The sequence below is a fragment of the Diplotaxodon limnothrissa genome, linkage group LG9, assembly GCF_057381915.1.
Source record: "Diplotaxodon limnothrissa isolate DT_005_m linkage group LG9, D_limnothrissa_male_GT1.1, whole genome shotgun sequence".
In the NCBI taxonomy this organism is placed as follows: Eukaryota; Metazoa; Chordata; class Actinopteri; order Cichliformes; family Cichlidae; genus Diplotaxodon; species Diplotaxodon limnothrissa.
In genome coordinates this window covers 30,421,832-30,440,501 of record NC_140604.1, presented here as the reverse complement: position 1 = coordinate 30,440,501, position 18,670 = coordinate 30,421,832, and the positions used below count along the sequence as shown (strand labels likewise).

Below are 18,670 nucleotides of genomic sequence, written 5' to 3'. Positions count from 1 at the left end.
TCGGGTAGATGCGTGTAGCCCCGGGTGTTAAAAACTGGTTGAAGAGCAGATGAAGTTGAGTGCTTGCACATATTCTAGGTGAATGTGTGTTTTGTGTATTTTATAGAAAGAGCCATCAGTGTGATAGTTAACCTCTGCTGCGCCATTCCATACATGCCCGTTCTCTCTTCTTACTTAATCATTTCAATCATTTGCATTCATAAAAAAACGAATAAAACGGCAGAAGTGAAGTCTCATAACATCATTAATCAGTTTTCCATTGCGCTCCCTCCAGCTTTCCCTCCCTCCCCACCCACTAGGCTATCCGTACTGACCTGGTCGCTGTAGTAACTAACTGTTGCTCCCCAATCCCCACTAACTCTGCCATCCTCTCTGTCCTTTGGGTGTGTGTGTGTGTGTGTATATGTGTGTGTGTTCGTCTTTTTGTGTCTATATGTACACATAAACAAACGTGTACATGGTGTACGTCCTCGTGTGGGAATGCGTGTGTGCATCTGTGTGTACGTACGTTTGCCTGCCAGGCGTGCAAGCTGCTGCAGGCAGAAAAGGGCAGAGTAGAGAGGTTGGCTCAGATTGTGTGTGAGCAGCGCTCCCAGCTGGACAGCTGTCCTGAAGCCACCAAGGAGCCCCTGCAGGAGCAGCTAGCCAGGGTCAGTACACACAAACACACACACATATGCACACAAACACACGCACATACATATATTTAGAAAAATATAGTGGAAGAGCCAATGGAAATCATGCATATTCGAGAAAGTATTCAACATAAATGTGACCGCTATATCGGCAAATACTAGCACTGACTCTAAACATTTGTTCACATGACAGACTCGTTTATATAATGTTTGCTTACTTGCATGAGAGCATGGCACACTTTCAGAGCTAACGTTCATTCTCAATCATTCCCTCTTTATGTTTTATATCATCTCTAAAGTGTCAGGCTTTGGTACCTGTTTGGTTCTTACAGACTCACTCTGTTGGGTGTAATGTCTAAAGGCTTCACCTTTTGTGTTTGATGAGCGACTGTTCTTTGAAACGACTTATCAAAGAGGCGGCACATTTAAATCATCTTCACTTTGGGGCGAATGCTTATGGTGTGTGAAAGGCTGCATGTTTAGCCAAACGGTAGTGATGTGTTGTTGCATGTTTAGTGTTGATGACACACACATTAGAGATTTCACAGTCTGGTTTGCACCCGTGTCTACGTATGTTATGGAATGAGACGTATTTGATAAACGATTATTTGTCGTATTTGAGTATGTTGGCATTTATTTGCTAATATTAGTAGATGCAGGTTTTTATGTGAGAAGGTTTCTTTTATGGACACTTGCACGTATACTTGATGTTCTTTCTCTAATGTGGTGGCTACAAAAGCATGCAAAGTTTTGGATTAGTGGAATTTTTCTTGTTTTTTATTGCAATTTACGGAGTTCAAGTTTAGTGAAAGGGTTTGTTTTAAGTTTAGGAGAGCGCAGCATCAGCTTTGGAAGTAAGTTTAGCCATGAAAGACAACCCATATTACTACATTTATGCAGATTACCACCTATTATGCCTGTGTTACTTTCAGGTCATTATTAGGGCAATGCCAGACTGCAGGATGTGCTACAGTACATTGCTGTACTCAAAAAATAAATAAAAAAGAATAAAAACATCAGTAGCAAAGGAAGACTGACTGCTTGGTCATGTGATCCTAAGGTACCAGCCCTAGATCTTCAGATAATTAAAGCTCGCCACAGCGGTCTGTATCAAGCAGGTTTAAGCTGTACTGCACAGGGTACTGTGCTGCTTTGACTTCAGAAATCATACAGTTACTCCCAGTGACAACTAAAAATTTGTGAGCAGTAGTGTACACTTGTATTATCTATTTCATTGTGTGTATCAGGACTGCGAAGTGCTTGAGGCAGAGACAAAGCGTTTTGAGGACCTGGAGTTTCAGCAGCTCGAGAGAGAGAGCAGGCAGGACGAGGAGAAGGAGACCCACACCCAGCAGCTTCTCCGGGAGATCGCAGACTACCAACGCAGCACCGTCACCCGCAAGGTATCAGCTCTCTTCTCGGTTGTTTTTGATTTAAAAATCCAGCCTGTTTAATCTGCTGTTTGAAGCTGAATTTGCTCTTTAAATGTCAATTTGTTTAGATTTGCAGGGTTAACAGGAATGTTTGATTCATACTTTCTAAGCAGGCTAGAGGCGCTTGATAAGTTTGTTCCGCTCTCCCTCTCGCAGGAGCGTCTGTTAACTCTGAAGAAGCAGTCGGCGCAGATTACGCAGCAGGTTCAACGAGAGAAGGAGAGCTTCTTGAAGGAGAGGAGCAACCTTGAGTCCATGCTGCAGAGAGTATGGCAGATTTTATGTTCGCATGTGCGTGCTGTGCTCTGTATTAATGATGGGAAAAGTTCATTTTTGTGTCTGTATCTGTCTGCCAGGAGAAAGAAAGCCTGGCTGTGCTGGAAAGAAAATACGCTGGCCTCACCGGTGGACGGAGTTTCACCCTGAGAGAGGTTGGTGTGATTGGCGGATGCTGTGGTTACTTACGAGTTCTGGAACGGGCGATATCCTGATTTTAATGGCTATGATTTCCTTTTCCGCTTGCTAGGATTCAGCCTCTTTGGCTGATGTGTGTTGCTCCCTCCTTTCTTCTATTTTTCTCAAGAACGCAGAGGTACTTTGCCTTTCTGAGCTAATATTTCCCCTTTTGTGTTCCACTTTATTTTTGGTTTCCATTTTTTCTCTTTATTCCCAGTCGTCTTCTTTGTTTTGCCACTGTAGCCTCTTGTTCTAACTGCTAGCTCTTGTAAAGCACTACTAGAAGTTCCAGAAATTTGAGATGAAGCTTATTTTTATACGTCCACGTACTGTATATTAATGCTGACATAATCTTGTTAGTGTGTCCTTTGTCTCATGTTAACAGTGTTGTGTGTAAATAACTTATTTCTGAAATTGCCACTAAATTTTTGCATTGTTCTAACAACTAATTTCCACGGCTAACTCACTTCCCGCTATGCCTCACCCCTTCTCTCTCCACATGACACCTTGCAGGGCTATGTCACAGTCAGTGAAATCAATGAGCTTTACTCACAGCTTGGGCAAGACCCTAAAGCTGCTCCTGCCCCCACTCTGACCAAAGCCTCTCCTGAGCCCGAGGCAACCCTTTCCCCTGATGAGGACACCCCCAAACCAGCGGAGGATGAGGTGTGTGTAGTGGTGTGACGGGTTTATCGTGTGTAGATAAGTACGCCGAGGCGGATGGTGCAAAGTGTGCGGCTGGTTCTCTCCCCCAGCTTGTCTTCCTGTTTCTGCGCTCATTTCAGCTTTCTGACAATGTTCCTTTCTTTTTCCGAAGCTCTGTCATTCTTCCTCACCTGCCGACTGTCACTCCTCTTCCTCCTCTCCTTCTTCTTCCTCCCGTCTAAATCCCCGCCCCCTCCCAAAAACACCCTCTGTGCACTGGCCAGAGAACATGGTGACATATCGAGACCCTTCCCCTCTCCCAGACTCCCCCCCACCTCCCCTTCCTGTCAAAAAGCGCCATCAGCAACACAGGCAGGTAATGTGTGTGTGTGTATATGTATACCATATTTATATATCTTTGTGGGGACCAAAAATTGGCATTCTCCTATACTTGTGGGGACTCCCAGCCATTATGGGGACAAAATGCCTGTCCTCACCCAAAATGTGTTTTTAGTGTCAAGGTTACAATTAGGTTACGTTTCAGTTTAGGGTAAGAGTTAAGGTTAGGCATTCATTTTTGATGGTTAAGGTTAGGGTAAGCGGCAAGGGAAAACATAATGTCAATTAGATGTCCCCACAAACATGAAAACACGACTGTGTGTGTGTGTGTTGGTGTGTAAACAACTGTGTGTTTATTTTTATATCACAAGCATATTACATTGAAACTAGATCCATCTGTCTAAAGAATAAAATTATTGAATGTGGGTTAAGAAAGGGAGAATGCACTTCTGCCACTGTGACTTATTGATCCTCCAGCAGATGGCGCCAGAGTAAGACATTTTAAATCCTGCACACCAAGACTTTACGTTACACTTAAAGTATGGGGACATTGATATATGACTGAAAGTGAAATGAATAATTTAAATTTTTGGTAATTGTGTTCATGTTTTCTGTGTGTGTGTGTCTCATCAGCATTTCCGTCTTCTGGAGGAGAGGAAGAGGTCTGAGAAAGAAAGTGGCTCACATCTAAGTGATACATTACCCTGGAAGAAAACTGCGACCGCCATGAATCCCCAGTTTATGTGTGCAACACTCGGGCGCAGCTTCCCCACAAAGGTACAAACAGAGATGATTGTGCATGTAAAAAAAAAAAAAAAAAAAGTGACAGCAACTTCCGACTAAATATGATTAGATTATATTAGATTAAATCTAAAGTTGATTTAGTGTGAAACTTTGTGGTGTTTTTACAGATGGGAGTTCACAGAGCATCTTATTTTCCTTGACATCAAATGCGAGATGTGTTCATATGTCTGCTCTTCTCTTCCTCCAAAGCGCTGACATTTTGTCACGTTTTCATGAGAAACAGGGAGCATGGGAGCTATTTGTGATGTGCATGTCTAACCTGGATCACTTCCAAACTCGTCCCGCCTTTCTGCGCAGCTTAATTAGTTCTGATTGGATCTCATTTTATTCATTGACAAATGTGTCAGTATGTTTCATCATAGTTTTTGTCCTTGTGCATTAGTTTTTGTTTAGTTATCGTCTCGATCTTCATCAGAAAACAACGTTTTTTTACGAAAACTATGGTCAAGGTCAAGGTCAAGGTCAGATTTATTTATATAGCACATTTCCAACAGCCGATGCTGCACAAAGTGCTTAACAATAACAATAAAATTAAAAACTACAGTGTAATACAATAATAACAATAGAAACAATAAAATAGAAGAATTGAAACAATACTAACTAATTCAGATAAATCCAAAATGCTTGGGTCATAATGTGTTAAAAGCCAGAGCGTAAAAGTGTGTCTTTAGTAAAGATTTAAATTGCTCAAGAGTTTGAGCAGATCTAATATTAAAGGGGAGACTATTCCAAAGTCTGGGACCTGCCACAGAGAAGGATCTATCACCACGAGATTTGAGGTTAGTCCGTGGAATGGACAACAATAGTTTTGAACTAGATCTCGTGGGTTTTCCTGGAGCATAGGCAGAGAGGAGCTCTGACAAGTAGGGGGGGGCTCGGGCGTTGAGTGACTTAAAAACAAAAAGTAAGAGTTTAAATTGGATCCTGTAGGGGACAGGGAGCCAGTGTAAAGAGGCTAAAATTGGGGTAATATGCTCTCTCCGTTTGGTACCGGTTAGCAGGCGAGCAGCAGCATTTTGAACCATCTGAAGGCGATGGATGGTGGCATGATCTAGGCCATAATACAATGAATTGCAGTAGTCCAATCTGCAAGTAAGAAAAAGGTGGATGATACGCTCGAAGACGTCAGCCGGAAGGTATGGCTTTATCCTGGCTAGCTGTCTTAGCTGAAAAAAACAGGACTGAACTACTGCACTCACCTGCTTATTCAATTTAAAAGAACCATCAATGTAAACTCCGAGGTTTTTTACATGTGTTTTACAATACGAGGAGAGGGTACCCAACGTGCTGTCGATATGATTGAAATTGCCAAAAATGACAACCTCAGTTTTGTTTTCGTTTAGCTGTAAAAAATTTAATGATAACCACTGTTTAACGTCGTCAAGGCTGCGTAATAAGAGCTGCGGTTGATCTGATCCTGATTTTAAAGGTAGATAAATCTGTAGATCATCCGCAAAGCAATGAAATGAAATGCTGTACCGCGAGAAGATGGAGCCCAATGGCAGCAAATAGAGTGCGAAGAGGGCGGGACCCAAAATAGAGCCTTGAGGAACGCCGTATTTAAGAGGAGCTAATTTGGAGTTGTGGGGGCCCATATTGACATAAAAGAACCTTTCTGTCAAGTAGGAGCGAAACCACTGAAGGGCAGATCCTTTTAGGCCAGCATGCGATTCTAGCCGTGATAACAGGATGTCGTGGTCAACCGTGTCAAAAGCTGCTGACAAGTCCAACAGTAAAAGGGCAGCAGGGCTGCCAGAATCCATAGTTAAGAGAATATCGTTAAAAATCCTTAAAAGTGCTGTCTCAGTGCTATGTAATGATTTAAAACCAGATTGAAATTTTTCTGAGATCATATTAGAATCGAGGTGTGCCTGCAACTGTAGATGGACCACTTTCTCCAAAACTTTAGATAGAAAAGGAAGCTTTGAGATGGGCCTGTAATTAGACAGAACAGTTGGGTCCAGGTTTTGTTTTTTAAGAAGAGGCTGAACTACAGCTTGTTTGAAGCATAGTGGGACGCAGCCTGTAGTAAGGGACGTATTAATCAATTTCAGAATAAAAGGGCCAACAATATTAAAAGTGTTTTTGAGCAGACTCGGGGGAAGAGAATCAGAGGGGCAGTGTGATGATCTTAGGCCACTAACTATCGCGGTCAGGTCCTTAAGGGAGACGGGATCAAACTGCTCTAAGACAGCTGAACACACAGGTGGAGGGCTTTGAACTGAGACAACAGACAACGAAACAAGGGCCCTAATCGATAAGATCTTGTTATTGAAAAATGCTAAAAAATCATCGCACATACTTGGTGAAGAAGTAACTCCAGGATTATCACATAAACTAAAAAAGCGATTAAGAATGTTAAAAAGTACCTGAGGCCTATGACCGTTTGCTGATACTAAGTTTGAGACAAATTGTGTTTTTGCAGTTTTTACAGCTTCTTGGTAAGCAGAGAGACAAGTCCTTAAAATCTGTAAGGAAACATACAATCTGTCCTTTTTCCATCTCCTTTCAGCGCGTCTGTAGTCGCGTCTGAGGGAGCGGGTGTAATCGTTCAACCACGGTTCTGATGAATTCTTAGCGCGCACAGTTCTGAATGGTGCAATAGAGTCCAAGATATAAGTGCAAGTAGAATGAAGAATAGCCGAAAGGTCCTCAACATTTTTACAATTGGAGTTCAATATTCCAGAGTCCATAAAGGCAGCAGAAAAGGCAGGTGCTGTTAGTACATTAAGCGCTCGCTTTTTGCGCAGTGGGGCGTTCGACTTGTCCATCGAGCAGCGCAGTGTTAGAGTGAACAACACAGGAAGATGATCGGAAATGCGTAATTCGGATATATCCGTGATGCACACTTCCAACCCGTGGGAAAGCACCAAGTCCAGTGTGTGACCTTTTTCGTGCGTGGGACCAGAAACCCACTGGGTCAAGTTAAAGGAATCAATAATATTTAAAAAGTCCTTGACCAAAAGTTTCAAATCACAACAGACATGAATATTAAAATCGCCAAGGATCAAAAAGCTGTCGTATTTAAGAGCGATTCCAGCCATAAAATCAGAAAACTCTTTGATAAAATCCTTATTAAACTTGGGAGGGCGATATATGAGGGCACACAGCAGAGGCGCAGCAGGATTAAGGTGTAACTCAAACAGCTGGAGTTCAAAACTAGAAAATGAGTCATGCTGTAATATTTGATGGCAATGAAATCGAGGATTGAACACAGTGGCTAGGCCTCCCCCCCTGCCAGAGGACCGAGGGAGGCTGAAGAATGAGAAATTGGGAGGGACCAGTTCCGAAAACGCTACAGACTCACCGGGTTGGAGCCATGTTTCCGTCAGAAATAGAAAGTCCAACTGTTGTGACTTTATGAAGTCGTTTAATACAAACGTCTTGTTTGCTAATGATCTTACATTTAGCAAGGCCATTTGGAATGTGTAGATCCTAGCATCAGACGCTCCAGCTTGGTTAAGTGTGCGAAGATTTCTGTGGTCCACACCGCATCCACGGGTCCGAGGCCGCTTAGGAAAATAAAAAGCTGAGGACGGGGGATCAAGTGACGTGGAAGTTCCAGGGACAACAGGCAGGATCCATCTCGAGATGCACTCTGCTGGTCCAGTAGTTCCGCGAGAAGCGCGGAGAACAGCTCGGAGTTTGATGAGTGTACCAGCCCGCTTTCCTCGTTTCCTCGGACGCTTTTTCCAGGACGTTGTGAAGGTGTGTTGACACAAGTAGGCCGGGATACAGGGCTCTAGAAGTGGTGGAGGAGGCCCATAAGCATTTCCTACCACCGATTGTTTAAGAGCGAGGTCATATGAAGCTTTGATTTCAAGGAGTAACTGGCGATGGTGGAAATGATTGGTTTACAAATTTACCACTAAATGTCAGACTTGGTCTGTGTATCACTTTTCGGCTTCACCACTTGGTCTTTGAGTTATAGTGTTTATTATAAATAGAATATGAAGCACCCATTTCTTCTCCGTCTTCTTGATTCTTTATAGTCCCATCAGCCTCTGGTACAGACTACAAGTTGTGGCAGTATTCTTCCAAGAATCCTCAGTTTATCCAATAAGGAAAGTGAATCTCGACGTCTGCATAAAGGTAAAACACACACACACAAATACACTTAACTTCACTTGATCTTACTCTCTTTTTTTTCTCTCGTGTATCACACAAACACACAAAACCACACTCATCGCTGAGCTGGGATTTGAAAATGCACCTTATATGGAGACAATATCCCAGCAAGAGGCTTTGTTTGTGGGTGTGCACCTCATTGTGTTTTGATAAATTCCACATTTGCTTATCTGTCAGTGGAGGAATGTGAGCGTTCCATCACTTCGTGGGGATTTACACGAGCTGTTGTAACGTCTTCACTGTTAAGAAAATATGACACACAAGAGTGTAAAGCGTTTGCAGTCTGTGTGGATGTTTGCTGTTTGGCCCAGAAAGATACAGGATGCCACCTGAAGGACACCATGCCTCCTCTCCATAGCAACCTTTTGCATAGGCATCGCTATTATAAATTTAATTTAGATTTGCACCTACTTAGACATAAGAATAAGTAGTTTAGTCTTTCATAAAATAATTTTTTCATTGCCCTTCAGACAACAAATCAGTATTTTGGGGGATCATTTTGAAGTACTGTGTGTCTCATGTTATAAGTGTACTGTCGTTGCTTTCTGGGAACTGGCACATGTATCTGATGCCTTGGCCCCTTTAGTCCCCTGATCTGGCTCATCTGATGGGTGGGTCTAGTAAACAGAGCTGATGGTATCAGTTTTTGTGTGTGTGTTTCTTCCTGTACCAGGACGTTTAGTTAGTCTCTCTTTAAAGTGTCCGCACTGTAGATCTGTCATCATTCATCCGTCAGCTTCATGAGAATATCTTTTTGTCTTTCCAGAAGTTTTTGGGACAGTTTCAGGCTGCTGTTTTTATTCATTTTTAAATCTCAAAACCTGTTTCTGTGCTTGTTTTACAGAAAATATTTTTTCCTCTTTATTTTCCATTTATTTTGTGTGCTTGAGTGTCTTACTGTTAGGCCGCAGTTTCACCTAATCGTAGCATTAAGGCCTGGATATATTTTTTCCCGGGACGTGTGAGTACACAGTGTAACGGTGGCGGGGCATTGTAATCAAAATTTGAACCCGTCTGGGCAGTCTGTCCCAGAAGAAGTTACACCGACAGGTAGAAGGCTTGGGTTGATGCGTGGGCAGGAGGAGTAAGTAACCTTGGTTACTACTGGAGAATTCATCCTTTTTCGTCTTCATTGCGTTTGTGTGTATCCAGGTCAGCCGAGCTCCCGAGCTGCTTCTCAGACCAACGTCTACCTCGATGCCTTTGGGTACCGTGAAAACCAGGCCTTTGACACAATGAGTGTGGATAGTAGTGACTCTATTGAAACCAGCATCTCTGCTTGCTCACCTGACAACATCTCCAGGTAGGTGACACAAAGGCCTGTCAGCAGTGTGTATGCGCTGATGAAAATAACTGTTAAAGACGTCTTTAGAATAAGTTGAAATGGGACAGAAAGTTGGATGAAGTGGGGAGGGCTTGCTAGCAAAAAATTAAATAAAAAAAGAGTTTCCTGCCTTTCATGTTCCCTCCTTGGAGAATAGGATGTGTAGAACTGAGCGTGTAGCATGAGTTAAGGGGGGAGGACTCTGTTGATTAGAGTTGTAGGGATCAGCTTACGGAAGACAGAAAACATAAAGGGGTGTGTGCGCGGGTGCCTTTCCAGTCAGCCCCCTCAGGTTCAGATTAACTGAGCAAACCAGCATGAGTGTGGAGGTCCATTTAGGGGTTCAGCCCCCCGACTGGAGTAAAACCATGTGTGCCTGCTTTCCCTCAATCCTTTTTACATCTTTTGTCTCCCCTCCTCTTGTTTCTCTGAATGGTATGGTCTCGTTCCAGCAGATTTGAAACCATTTGCAGAGTTACATCTCTGTTTTGCGCGTTTTTATTCTCAGTGTGCTTTGGCTCAGATTAGGCTGCATGAGGTTATATTGCACTGGAAGTCACGTTGGGGAATGTGGATCAGTTTTATGACAGAGCTGGAGTTTTTTTGTTAATTTGCAGTGATGAGTCCTGTTTCGGGAGATAGAAGTGTTAGAACAATTTTTTTCCCAAGTAGTCCAGAACTCGAATAAATACATTTGGAACTGCATGGGTGTGTATTGACAATGAGTGCAGTTACCTCTCGTCGATTGAGGTAAGAAAAATGCCATCGGTGGTACTGTTTAATTCATATTTGACTTTGGTGATATGTTGATATTCATTCATAATTAAGTACTTTTTCATTTAATAGTAACAAGTGCTCTAATTTCTTTCAAAATGATTCGACTTGTTACTGTTTTTGGATTCTTTGCTGGTGTTTTGTTGAGAAAAAGCATCTGGAAACTGATGAAGAAGACAATGAAAAAATAGCAGAGTGGGGAAAAAAAGAGGGTTTTTTTCCCTTTTGCAAATGTTCTAGTTTTTTTGTTGGTTTTTTTTCATGCCCTCCCTCCCGTTTCTTTTTTGTCCTCTCTGCACTCGGGCTGCTCCAAATTTCTCCACCCTGTCTCGCTTCCTGATTTGTTTATAGTTCAGTCTGATGTGCACCATTCTTCTTAGCACTGTTGTGACATCAACACCGGGTATTCATTTCCTCCTGGATCCAGATAAGAAGAGGTGTGTGTGTGTGTGTGTGTGTGTGTGTGTGTGTGTGTGTGTGTGTGTGTGTGTGTGTGTGTGTGTGTGTGTGTGTGTGTGTGTGTGTGTGTGTGTGTGTGTGTGTGTGTGTGTGTGTGTGTGTGTGTACATTGCTTATGTTGCTTAAATCTGGTTACACGGTCTTATTTTGGGAATTGGCCTTCCCCTGAGTATAAAAGGGCAAATTCCAATAACAGAAATATTTAAAAGGTAGTGCTCAGACTTGGATTAAGGTTAGGGTAAAGCAGGTTATGTTCAGGGCTTGGGTAAGGTTTCATAAAATGAATGTAAGTCAGCACGGCGGTGGTACCAGAAGTGCATTTGTGAGAGTAAATAGACTTGGCAAGAAAATTAGTGTGAGAAAAAGAATTACTGCTTGACGTGACAGAGAAATACATACATAGATCCTTTCGCTGTGATGTCAGGAGTGAGTGTCATGTGTAGACCATATGCAGTTTGGGAGACTCTAAATCAGACAAGGCCTCAAAGACCTAAAGAGATAACATAGATGGTTTGCCTTGGCAACGCGGCCTCTTTTCTTAATGGATTTCCTCTTTGATTTAGCGCGCACACACACACACACACACACACACACACACACACACACACACACACACACACACACACACACACACACACAACCAGTGAATAATCAGTATTCTCAGGACAGTTTAGCGTTTACTTTGGAATGTTAAACAGAGTTCTTCTTTTTGGCTGTAGATCTACATGTGTTGTATGCATGTATGTACACACACTGCAACCATTCATCGACCAACTCGAAAAACTCCATTATGAAAAAATCCTCGATGCAAGTTTTTCACTTTGATGTTTTTTTAATCCGCAACTCTTTAGGGCTCAGTTGTCACCATGACTATGTGAGCGTTTCACCCACACTAGAGACTACAAATACAGCTGCAATAGAAGATGTAGATGAACTGTTTAAATTAGGCAGCTTACTAAAGCCGTCCCACTTTTTATCACAATGTTAACTGCAGGGGTGAGTCTAAAGGGGGGCATGGGGTGTTCTAGGCCATATTTATTTGAAGACTTTAGTACCATGACTTTGCAGATTTATAGTAATTAAAGTGTTTTATTTATTAAATGGTATTGTATATAATATTTAAAAATATAAAAAATAAAAGTGCTAAGTTGCACACTGAATCATTACTAGCATTAATTGTTATTATTAATTATTAACAGTTATACCAATAAGAATGTCACTTTTATGCTGACATGCTAGCTTCTCTTCACTGACTGAATATTTACTATTGCTCAGTGATAAGACATAAGTATTTCTAATCCGATTACTTGATTAACTCGAGTACTAAAACAATATCGATAGCTGGAGCCCTATATTGGATTATAGTAATGCCGACATTCATCAAACAATTTCAAAGAAAAGTCCAAGTTCATTGATTTTCTCATGTCGCGTGTTGGTGTACCCACTGTTTTTTTTTTATTAACTCGCGAGCTGCTCCCTTGCATTTTTGGAAAATCCCAAAGTGGGTTTTTTGTTTGTTTTTCTATAAGTGTCAAGTGTTTGATGTAAAGCAAAAGGTACATTATTTTCTATAATTGTTGCTGTATGTGCTTTTTGCGCTGTAGTGCCAGTACGTCAAATGTAGCCAAGCTGGAGGAGATGGAGCGCCTGCTGAGAGAGGCGCAGGCCGAGAAGAACCGCCTCCTCGAACACAAGGTCACTATTTGATTTATTCATATTTTCACATTTTATTTAATGTTAGAGAGATATGTAGCGTTAAAGCCAACATGCAGATCAGTCGAGTATCTTTGTAATAATTCCAAACCTTAAAGATAGAGGTGCTACTTCATTTGCCCAAACTGCAAAATTGTTGTGTTTTTTATGTGTGTGTCATTAAATAACCTGTGACTGCATCTGAATCGTTCTTAAGGAGCGGGAAATGGAATTTCGAAAGCAGGCCTTGGAAGAGGAGAGGAGGAGACGGGAGGATCTGGAGAAAAGGTTACAAGAGGAGACCAACAGACGCCAGAAACTGATCGACCGCGAGGTGAAGCTTCGAGAAAAGCAGAGGGTGCAGGTAAGAGGTCTGGGAAGAGCTGTGGATAATAGAGGTTCTTTATCCAAAACATACGTATGAACTTCAAGGGAACTAACCTTTTACCTTCTTTTGACAGTGCACTCTGTCTTGTTTCTGTAGCTTACTTTTATACATTTCAGACTAGGGCTGGGCGATATGACCCAAAATTCATATTTCGATATTTTTAGCTGGATGGCGATATACGATATATGTCTCGATATATTTTTTTTTAAAGCCATAAGGTAAGAACAAAAAGACAGTTCTTAGTCAAAGCTGTGTCCCAGATGTCACACAGGCACTTTTATTAACATACAGCATAGATGTACATGAAGCAATTACTCAAAAAGAAATTATCAGCATTTATTAAATAATCATGCTCCATAAATAAAAGAAAACAATGTTGTTTTTGTGCATAACAAAAGCTCAAAATTGTGCAGTCAAAATGTAAACTAAAAGACGATGAGCATAATAACAAAGACAGATTTCACAGCTGCTCTGTTCCCAAGTTCTACTGCGTGACTGACAGCCTGGAGTTTGAAATCCTCTTTGTAACTGTGTCTTTTAACAGGTGCCATTTATGGTGCTTATACACACACAATACGGTAATATTACGTTGAAGCACAATACGTATCACTCCGCGAGGCTCCAGACTACGGTAGCCGTAATGCTCCGACAATCCATCAAGCGGTGCAACTTCGTAGCTTACCAAAGTCGTACTAAAACATTTTTTGACAGATTGCTGAGCGCCGTGTACCACATAAAATCGGTTCGCGGTCAGATTTTAGGCCATGCAGCTCCTGTGGGCTGCATGTCGTTAGCGCGGTTAGCTCGCTAACACATTGACGCCGACCAACCCCACGCACGGGGCGATCCGCGGTAACTCGTTAACGGAGATTTGCCGTGTTCACCTTGTCGTTGCCTGCAGGTGAAGCTGTGGGGGAGGGGGAGTTGTTCAGTGAAGGAGAGGCGAGGCTGAGTGAGTTTGCGTAGAGACAAAAGTGGACGAAAGAGAGGCAAACTTGCGGCTCCACAAGTATAATTATAATGTAACATATCAATATAAACGATATTGTCACATCTTACATCTCGTATGAAGATATATTGATATTTTTAAAAAACTCGATATATCGCCCAGCCCTATTTCAGACATACTTACAGCACCTCCTTCTGCATGGTTTTAATCATGTCTGTGTTGACAGTTCTCATAGTAAGCTTCATTTATCATCTTTAGTTCTTTTTCCCGGACCATCAAATGTTGGCAGCAGAACAAAGAGAGAGAAATACTCTGATGTTTCCTAATGTATGACTTTCTGTAAATCTTTGTGTTTTATAGGAATTTGGTAAAAACAAAAGAATTCATAAGAAATTATAAATACATCTTTGTCATTACATTCTCAAATGATTCCTCTCCCTCAAGTCCCGGCCTCTTACTCGGTATCTGCCTGTGAGGAAGGACGATTTTGACTTGCGGGCTCACATTGAGTCGGCGGGCCACAGCCTAGACACGTGCTTCCACCTGTCCATCTCTGAAAAGACCTGCCGAGGCTACTTGGTCAAGATGGGAGGCAAAATCAAAACGTGGAAGAAACGCTGGTTCGTCTTTGACCGCAACAGACGCACACTATCCTACTACGCAGGTAAGGACAGCACACACTTGCAACCACACTCAGCAAAGTCTGATTAAAAACAATTAAAAAAACTCTCTGTGTAGATAGAATCACACACATAAATGTTAAAGTTGTGTATTTCTTCTAATTTGGCATGTACTCGTATGTTCTCTCCAGACAAGCACGAAGTCAAGTTGAAAGGAGTCATTTACTTCCAAGCTATTGAAGAAGTATACTACGATCACTTGAAGAATGCACACAAGGTATGCATTCTCCAACGCTGATACAAAAAGTGCATCATAACCCTTTCTTCTTCATTCACAATTCATTCTCTCTCCCTCCTTCAGAGCCCAAACCCCTCCCTGACCTTCAGCGTGAAGACTCACGATAGGGTCTACTACATGGTTGCTCCCTCTCCCGAGGCCATGAGGATCTGGATGGATGTGATCGTCACAGGCGCTGAGGGATACACTCAGTTCATGGTGTAGTGAAGCAGATGTACGGGCCTCATGTTTTTTTTAATGCTGCAGTCCTTTGTGGGTTTTGAAGACAAAAGTATCAGCTCCTTATTTTCCTCCTGGATGAAGCTTATGTGCATTTGTGTTACACAGATAACACTTCATGTTGTGTTACAGAGCTCTCATGTGAAATTGCGGGCAGATATTGGACAGTTTAACAGTTTAAGCGTCTTCAGAGAAGAATAACGTTTTTTTGTTCTGATTTTTTTATGTAAGTTAGAAACATTAGTTAAACCAGAGCTGACTTTGGCCTCTATATTATGCCCTACAGTGTTCAACATTTTATACAAACTATACATATTTCCAATATTTCCAAAGAAACGGGGGGAAAGGCATTTAAAAGCATTTGTACATTATGAAATGCCTCATAATCTAGTAAAGGTGTATTTTTTATTAAATGAATTCATTTCATGTATGATTAATGGGGCATTCTCAGGTCTTAAATCTGTGCGTGGATGTGCATGCATGCATCATATGATCATGTGTGAGTATATACACATGTGATGAATTGCCTGCTCTGTGTGCGCGCGCAGGCACTCTGTGCACATTGCCTATTTACTATGGGCTTTTCCTGTAGCTCCAAGGTGCTGTACTTACACGGTAAATGACACTAATATTCCAAACCACACTCGCACAAACCAAACTAATCAGCCCTTCTCTGAATGGATGCAGATGCCGGGTTTACAACAGTGTCAGCATAGGTAACGTGTTAATAAAACGCCAACGTATTTGTACATTTTGCCTGCTAATTTCTTAAATGTTATGACATGTATGGTCCATTATCAACTAAAGATGTGTGTTTGTGCCTTTTAATCACATTTTAAATATTTTTTTAGCACTACATGCATCTACATACAAAACGCCAAAGTGGTGAGAAAGTACGCTAGTGTGGAATTGCGGTCCTGGATGCTTTTTTAAGGAAGAACTTCAGCAGGATGAAGTTTTATTGTTAGAAGTCAAGCAGACGAAATCTATGGTACACACATTTATTTGTCCTAAGGTGGCTGATTACTGTGCTGCTGCTTTAGTCCACTACATTTCATTACATTGCATTTATTACCACTAATTTAATGTGTTTTATTTTTTTAATGACTATTCCACTATGATCACTAATGCTGCTTTATGCATTATACTCCACACTGCATTGGCATATTTCTGTCCGCTGATAACTGCATTTATAATCTTGCCTCCTGTGTTTTTGCGTGCTGACCAAGCTTTATACATATGTGATACAATGTATATTTGGTTTCTTTGCTTTGAAATATCTTTTAAGTGGAATATTGTCTGTTTCGACATGACGTGCCGAGCATATTTTTACCAAACTAATGGAGTTGTCACAGAGGAAGCTTTCATGTGTTTTAATTCATCCAGTATTTTTATATAATTAATTTTTATGTTGATTTTACTGTATTTATGCCAGTACCATTGCATGTATCTTAATTTTGTATTTTCATATGAATAATAAAAAAGAATATATAATAAATATAATCATTTGTGTTGTTTTTGTCTTGAGGAATTCCTTTCTATGAGAACAGTGAAGCTGGAGCATTTTACAGGTTTCCACCAGCAGTATTTCCAACTGTGCTGTAGTGCAACCTGCCACAGATCACTGGGATAAAGAATCACAGACAGTAAAGACAAGAAGTCTTTATTTAAGTTCAGCTGAAATGTGTTATTACCTGTGTGAAACTCCTGGAATAAACATCATATGTGTCTGCACTCTCATTTGTCCTATGTTACAGTTACAGTACAGACAGGTGAAATCCACACAGCCAGCCCAGAATCAGGGATGCACCTACCTTACTCCACCAGCCTAAACTAAGCTCAGGACATCTGTTCCAGTTCATAGATACAAGGCCTTACTAAGTAAAGCACACTCCCCTAATCCGCCTGACACAATATTAATAATAAATATTTTGATATACCGGTAATGACACAAAAGAAAATAGTCAAGTATCATGCAGCAGAAAGACGTGTCTGAGATTTGTAAGAAACTACTTAAAAATTTATTTTTTGTGTGTGGATACACCTGCCTACATACCTGGCTGAAGGGGGCGTGGCTCCACCTCAGCTCCTCACTGAGCCATATTACAATGTGTATAAAATATCTGTGGCCTACAAGCTATTACACACACACTGTGCTCACATGTTTTTGCTTTCACATTAGCTCGTCCAGGTACTCTCGGCACAGAAATATAAGTGGAGGAAAGGGTGTAGTCGATTTGGATCGGTTACCCATGATTCAATGCGGACATTAAATAAGTCAGACAGATAGCAAGGTTTGTATAAGTGCTTGGCGGAAGTTCTCTGTGATTTTAGTATCCGTGATTTATTCAACTTCCGTATTAAAATGCAACTCCTCTGCCCTCACTTTTTTTCACACACCCGTATGTAACTGTATGTGACAACAGCGCCCTATTTATAAGTCTGACTCTCATAACGAACGTGGTTGGTCCGAAGACAGTGGGATGTGGCACTTCCGCCCGAAGACCCACAAAGAGCACAGTCATCATTCGCTCCGTGGATCACCATGTGGCGCCAAATGTGAATCGCGATCTTGTTTACGCGTTTGAGGTTCTCCTTGTGGATTTCTATGATGTTCAGAAGGTGAAGCTCAACCACGTCAACGTGTTTGCGACTCACATCTGGGTCATCTTGTGCTTCACGGAGCGGCTGATGCCTGTGCTCCTTGTGGGTCTCTCCACTGTCAGTATTGATCAGCCTTTTACTAGCGACAGGCTAAAATGATAATATTACCGGACAGTGAACAGTTACGTTTATTACATGACAGCTACAATGAAAAAAAAATTGTCTCACAAATGTAACAATATTTTCTACTAAGGTAACTTTATTTTATTGTAGTCAGCTGTCTATTTATCTTCATTGACCCACTGTATGTGACTGAAAGCTGATTTGAATTCCCAAATGGATCCAGGTTTAGGGGCATGGAGTTTGAGTGCCGCCATGTGGCAGCCATCGGTACTGTCACAGAGTCTGCTGAGATGCAGTACTGGCATGGTCAAATCTAAAACACGGCGGCTAATCTAGGTTGATTATTTATTAAACTGTCCGTGTATCTGCAGTTTGAGTTGCCTGTACCACCCCCGACAACTGAGGAAGCGATCCTCAGGACTTTCTATGCAGGCGCTGTGGAAAGCATCCTGGTATGGGAACAGCTGCGTTGAGGATCAAAAAGCTCTTCAGAGACTGATCCGTACGGCAGAACGCTGCTGCAGGACTGCTCTCCCCTCCCTACAGGACATCTACACCAGGAGATGTTGGTCTAGAGCAGCTCAGATACTGAAGGACCCCTCCCTTCCCGGTGTTGTCCGGCAACAAACTGTCCAACTTCTACAATCAGGCAGAAGGTTCCGCATCATTCGGGCAAGAACAGACAGACTCAAGAGGAGCTTCAGCCATATTCCATATAAATCAGGTAACATACAAAAATAAAAATAGCTTCAAATACAGTCATGACAATAAAAGAATATG

General features: G+C 41.7%; 1 protein-coding gene across 5 annotated transcripts in view; it reads left to right on the top strand.

Moving 5' to 3' along the window:
• Positions 1-16,603, top strand: part of phldb2b (pleckstrin homology-like domain, family B, member 2b) — a 40,825-nt gene extending 24,222 nt beyond the window's left edge. For 2 of the 5 annotated variants that reach the window (XM_085362999.1, XM_085363001.1), the window contains 12 exons: positions 522-650; positions 1,883-2,038; positions 2,225-2,335; positions 2,425-2,499; positions 4,142-4,285; positions 8,305-8,404; positions 9,593-9,743; positions 12,602-12,692; positions 12,907-13,053; positions 14,471-14,690; positions 14,838-14,923; positions 15,008-16,603. In XM_085362999.1, the coding sequence (XP_085219125.1) occupies positions 522-650; positions 1,883-2,038; positions 2,225-2,335; positions 2,425-2,499; positions 4,142-4,285; positions 8,305-8,404; positions 9,593-9,743; positions 12,602-12,692; positions 12,907-13,053; positions 14,471-14,690; positions 14,838-14,923; positions 15,008-15,148 (1,551 nt within the window). In that variant the 3' untranslated portion in view covers positions 15,149-16,603. Of the gene's footprint in view, positions 1-521; positions 651-1,882; positions 2,039-2,224; positions 2,336-2,424; positions 2,500-3,037; positions 3,191-3,341; positions 3,546-4,141; positions 4,286-8,304; positions 8,405-9,592; positions 9,744-12,601; positions 12,693-12,906; positions 13,054-14,470; positions 14,691-14,837; positions 14,924-15,007 lie in introns of all 5 variants that reach the window. The other 3 variants (XM_085363002.1, XM_085363003.1, XM_085363000.1) reach the window with 3 other exon arrangements.
• Positions 16,604-18,670: the final 2,067 nt, after the last annotated feature.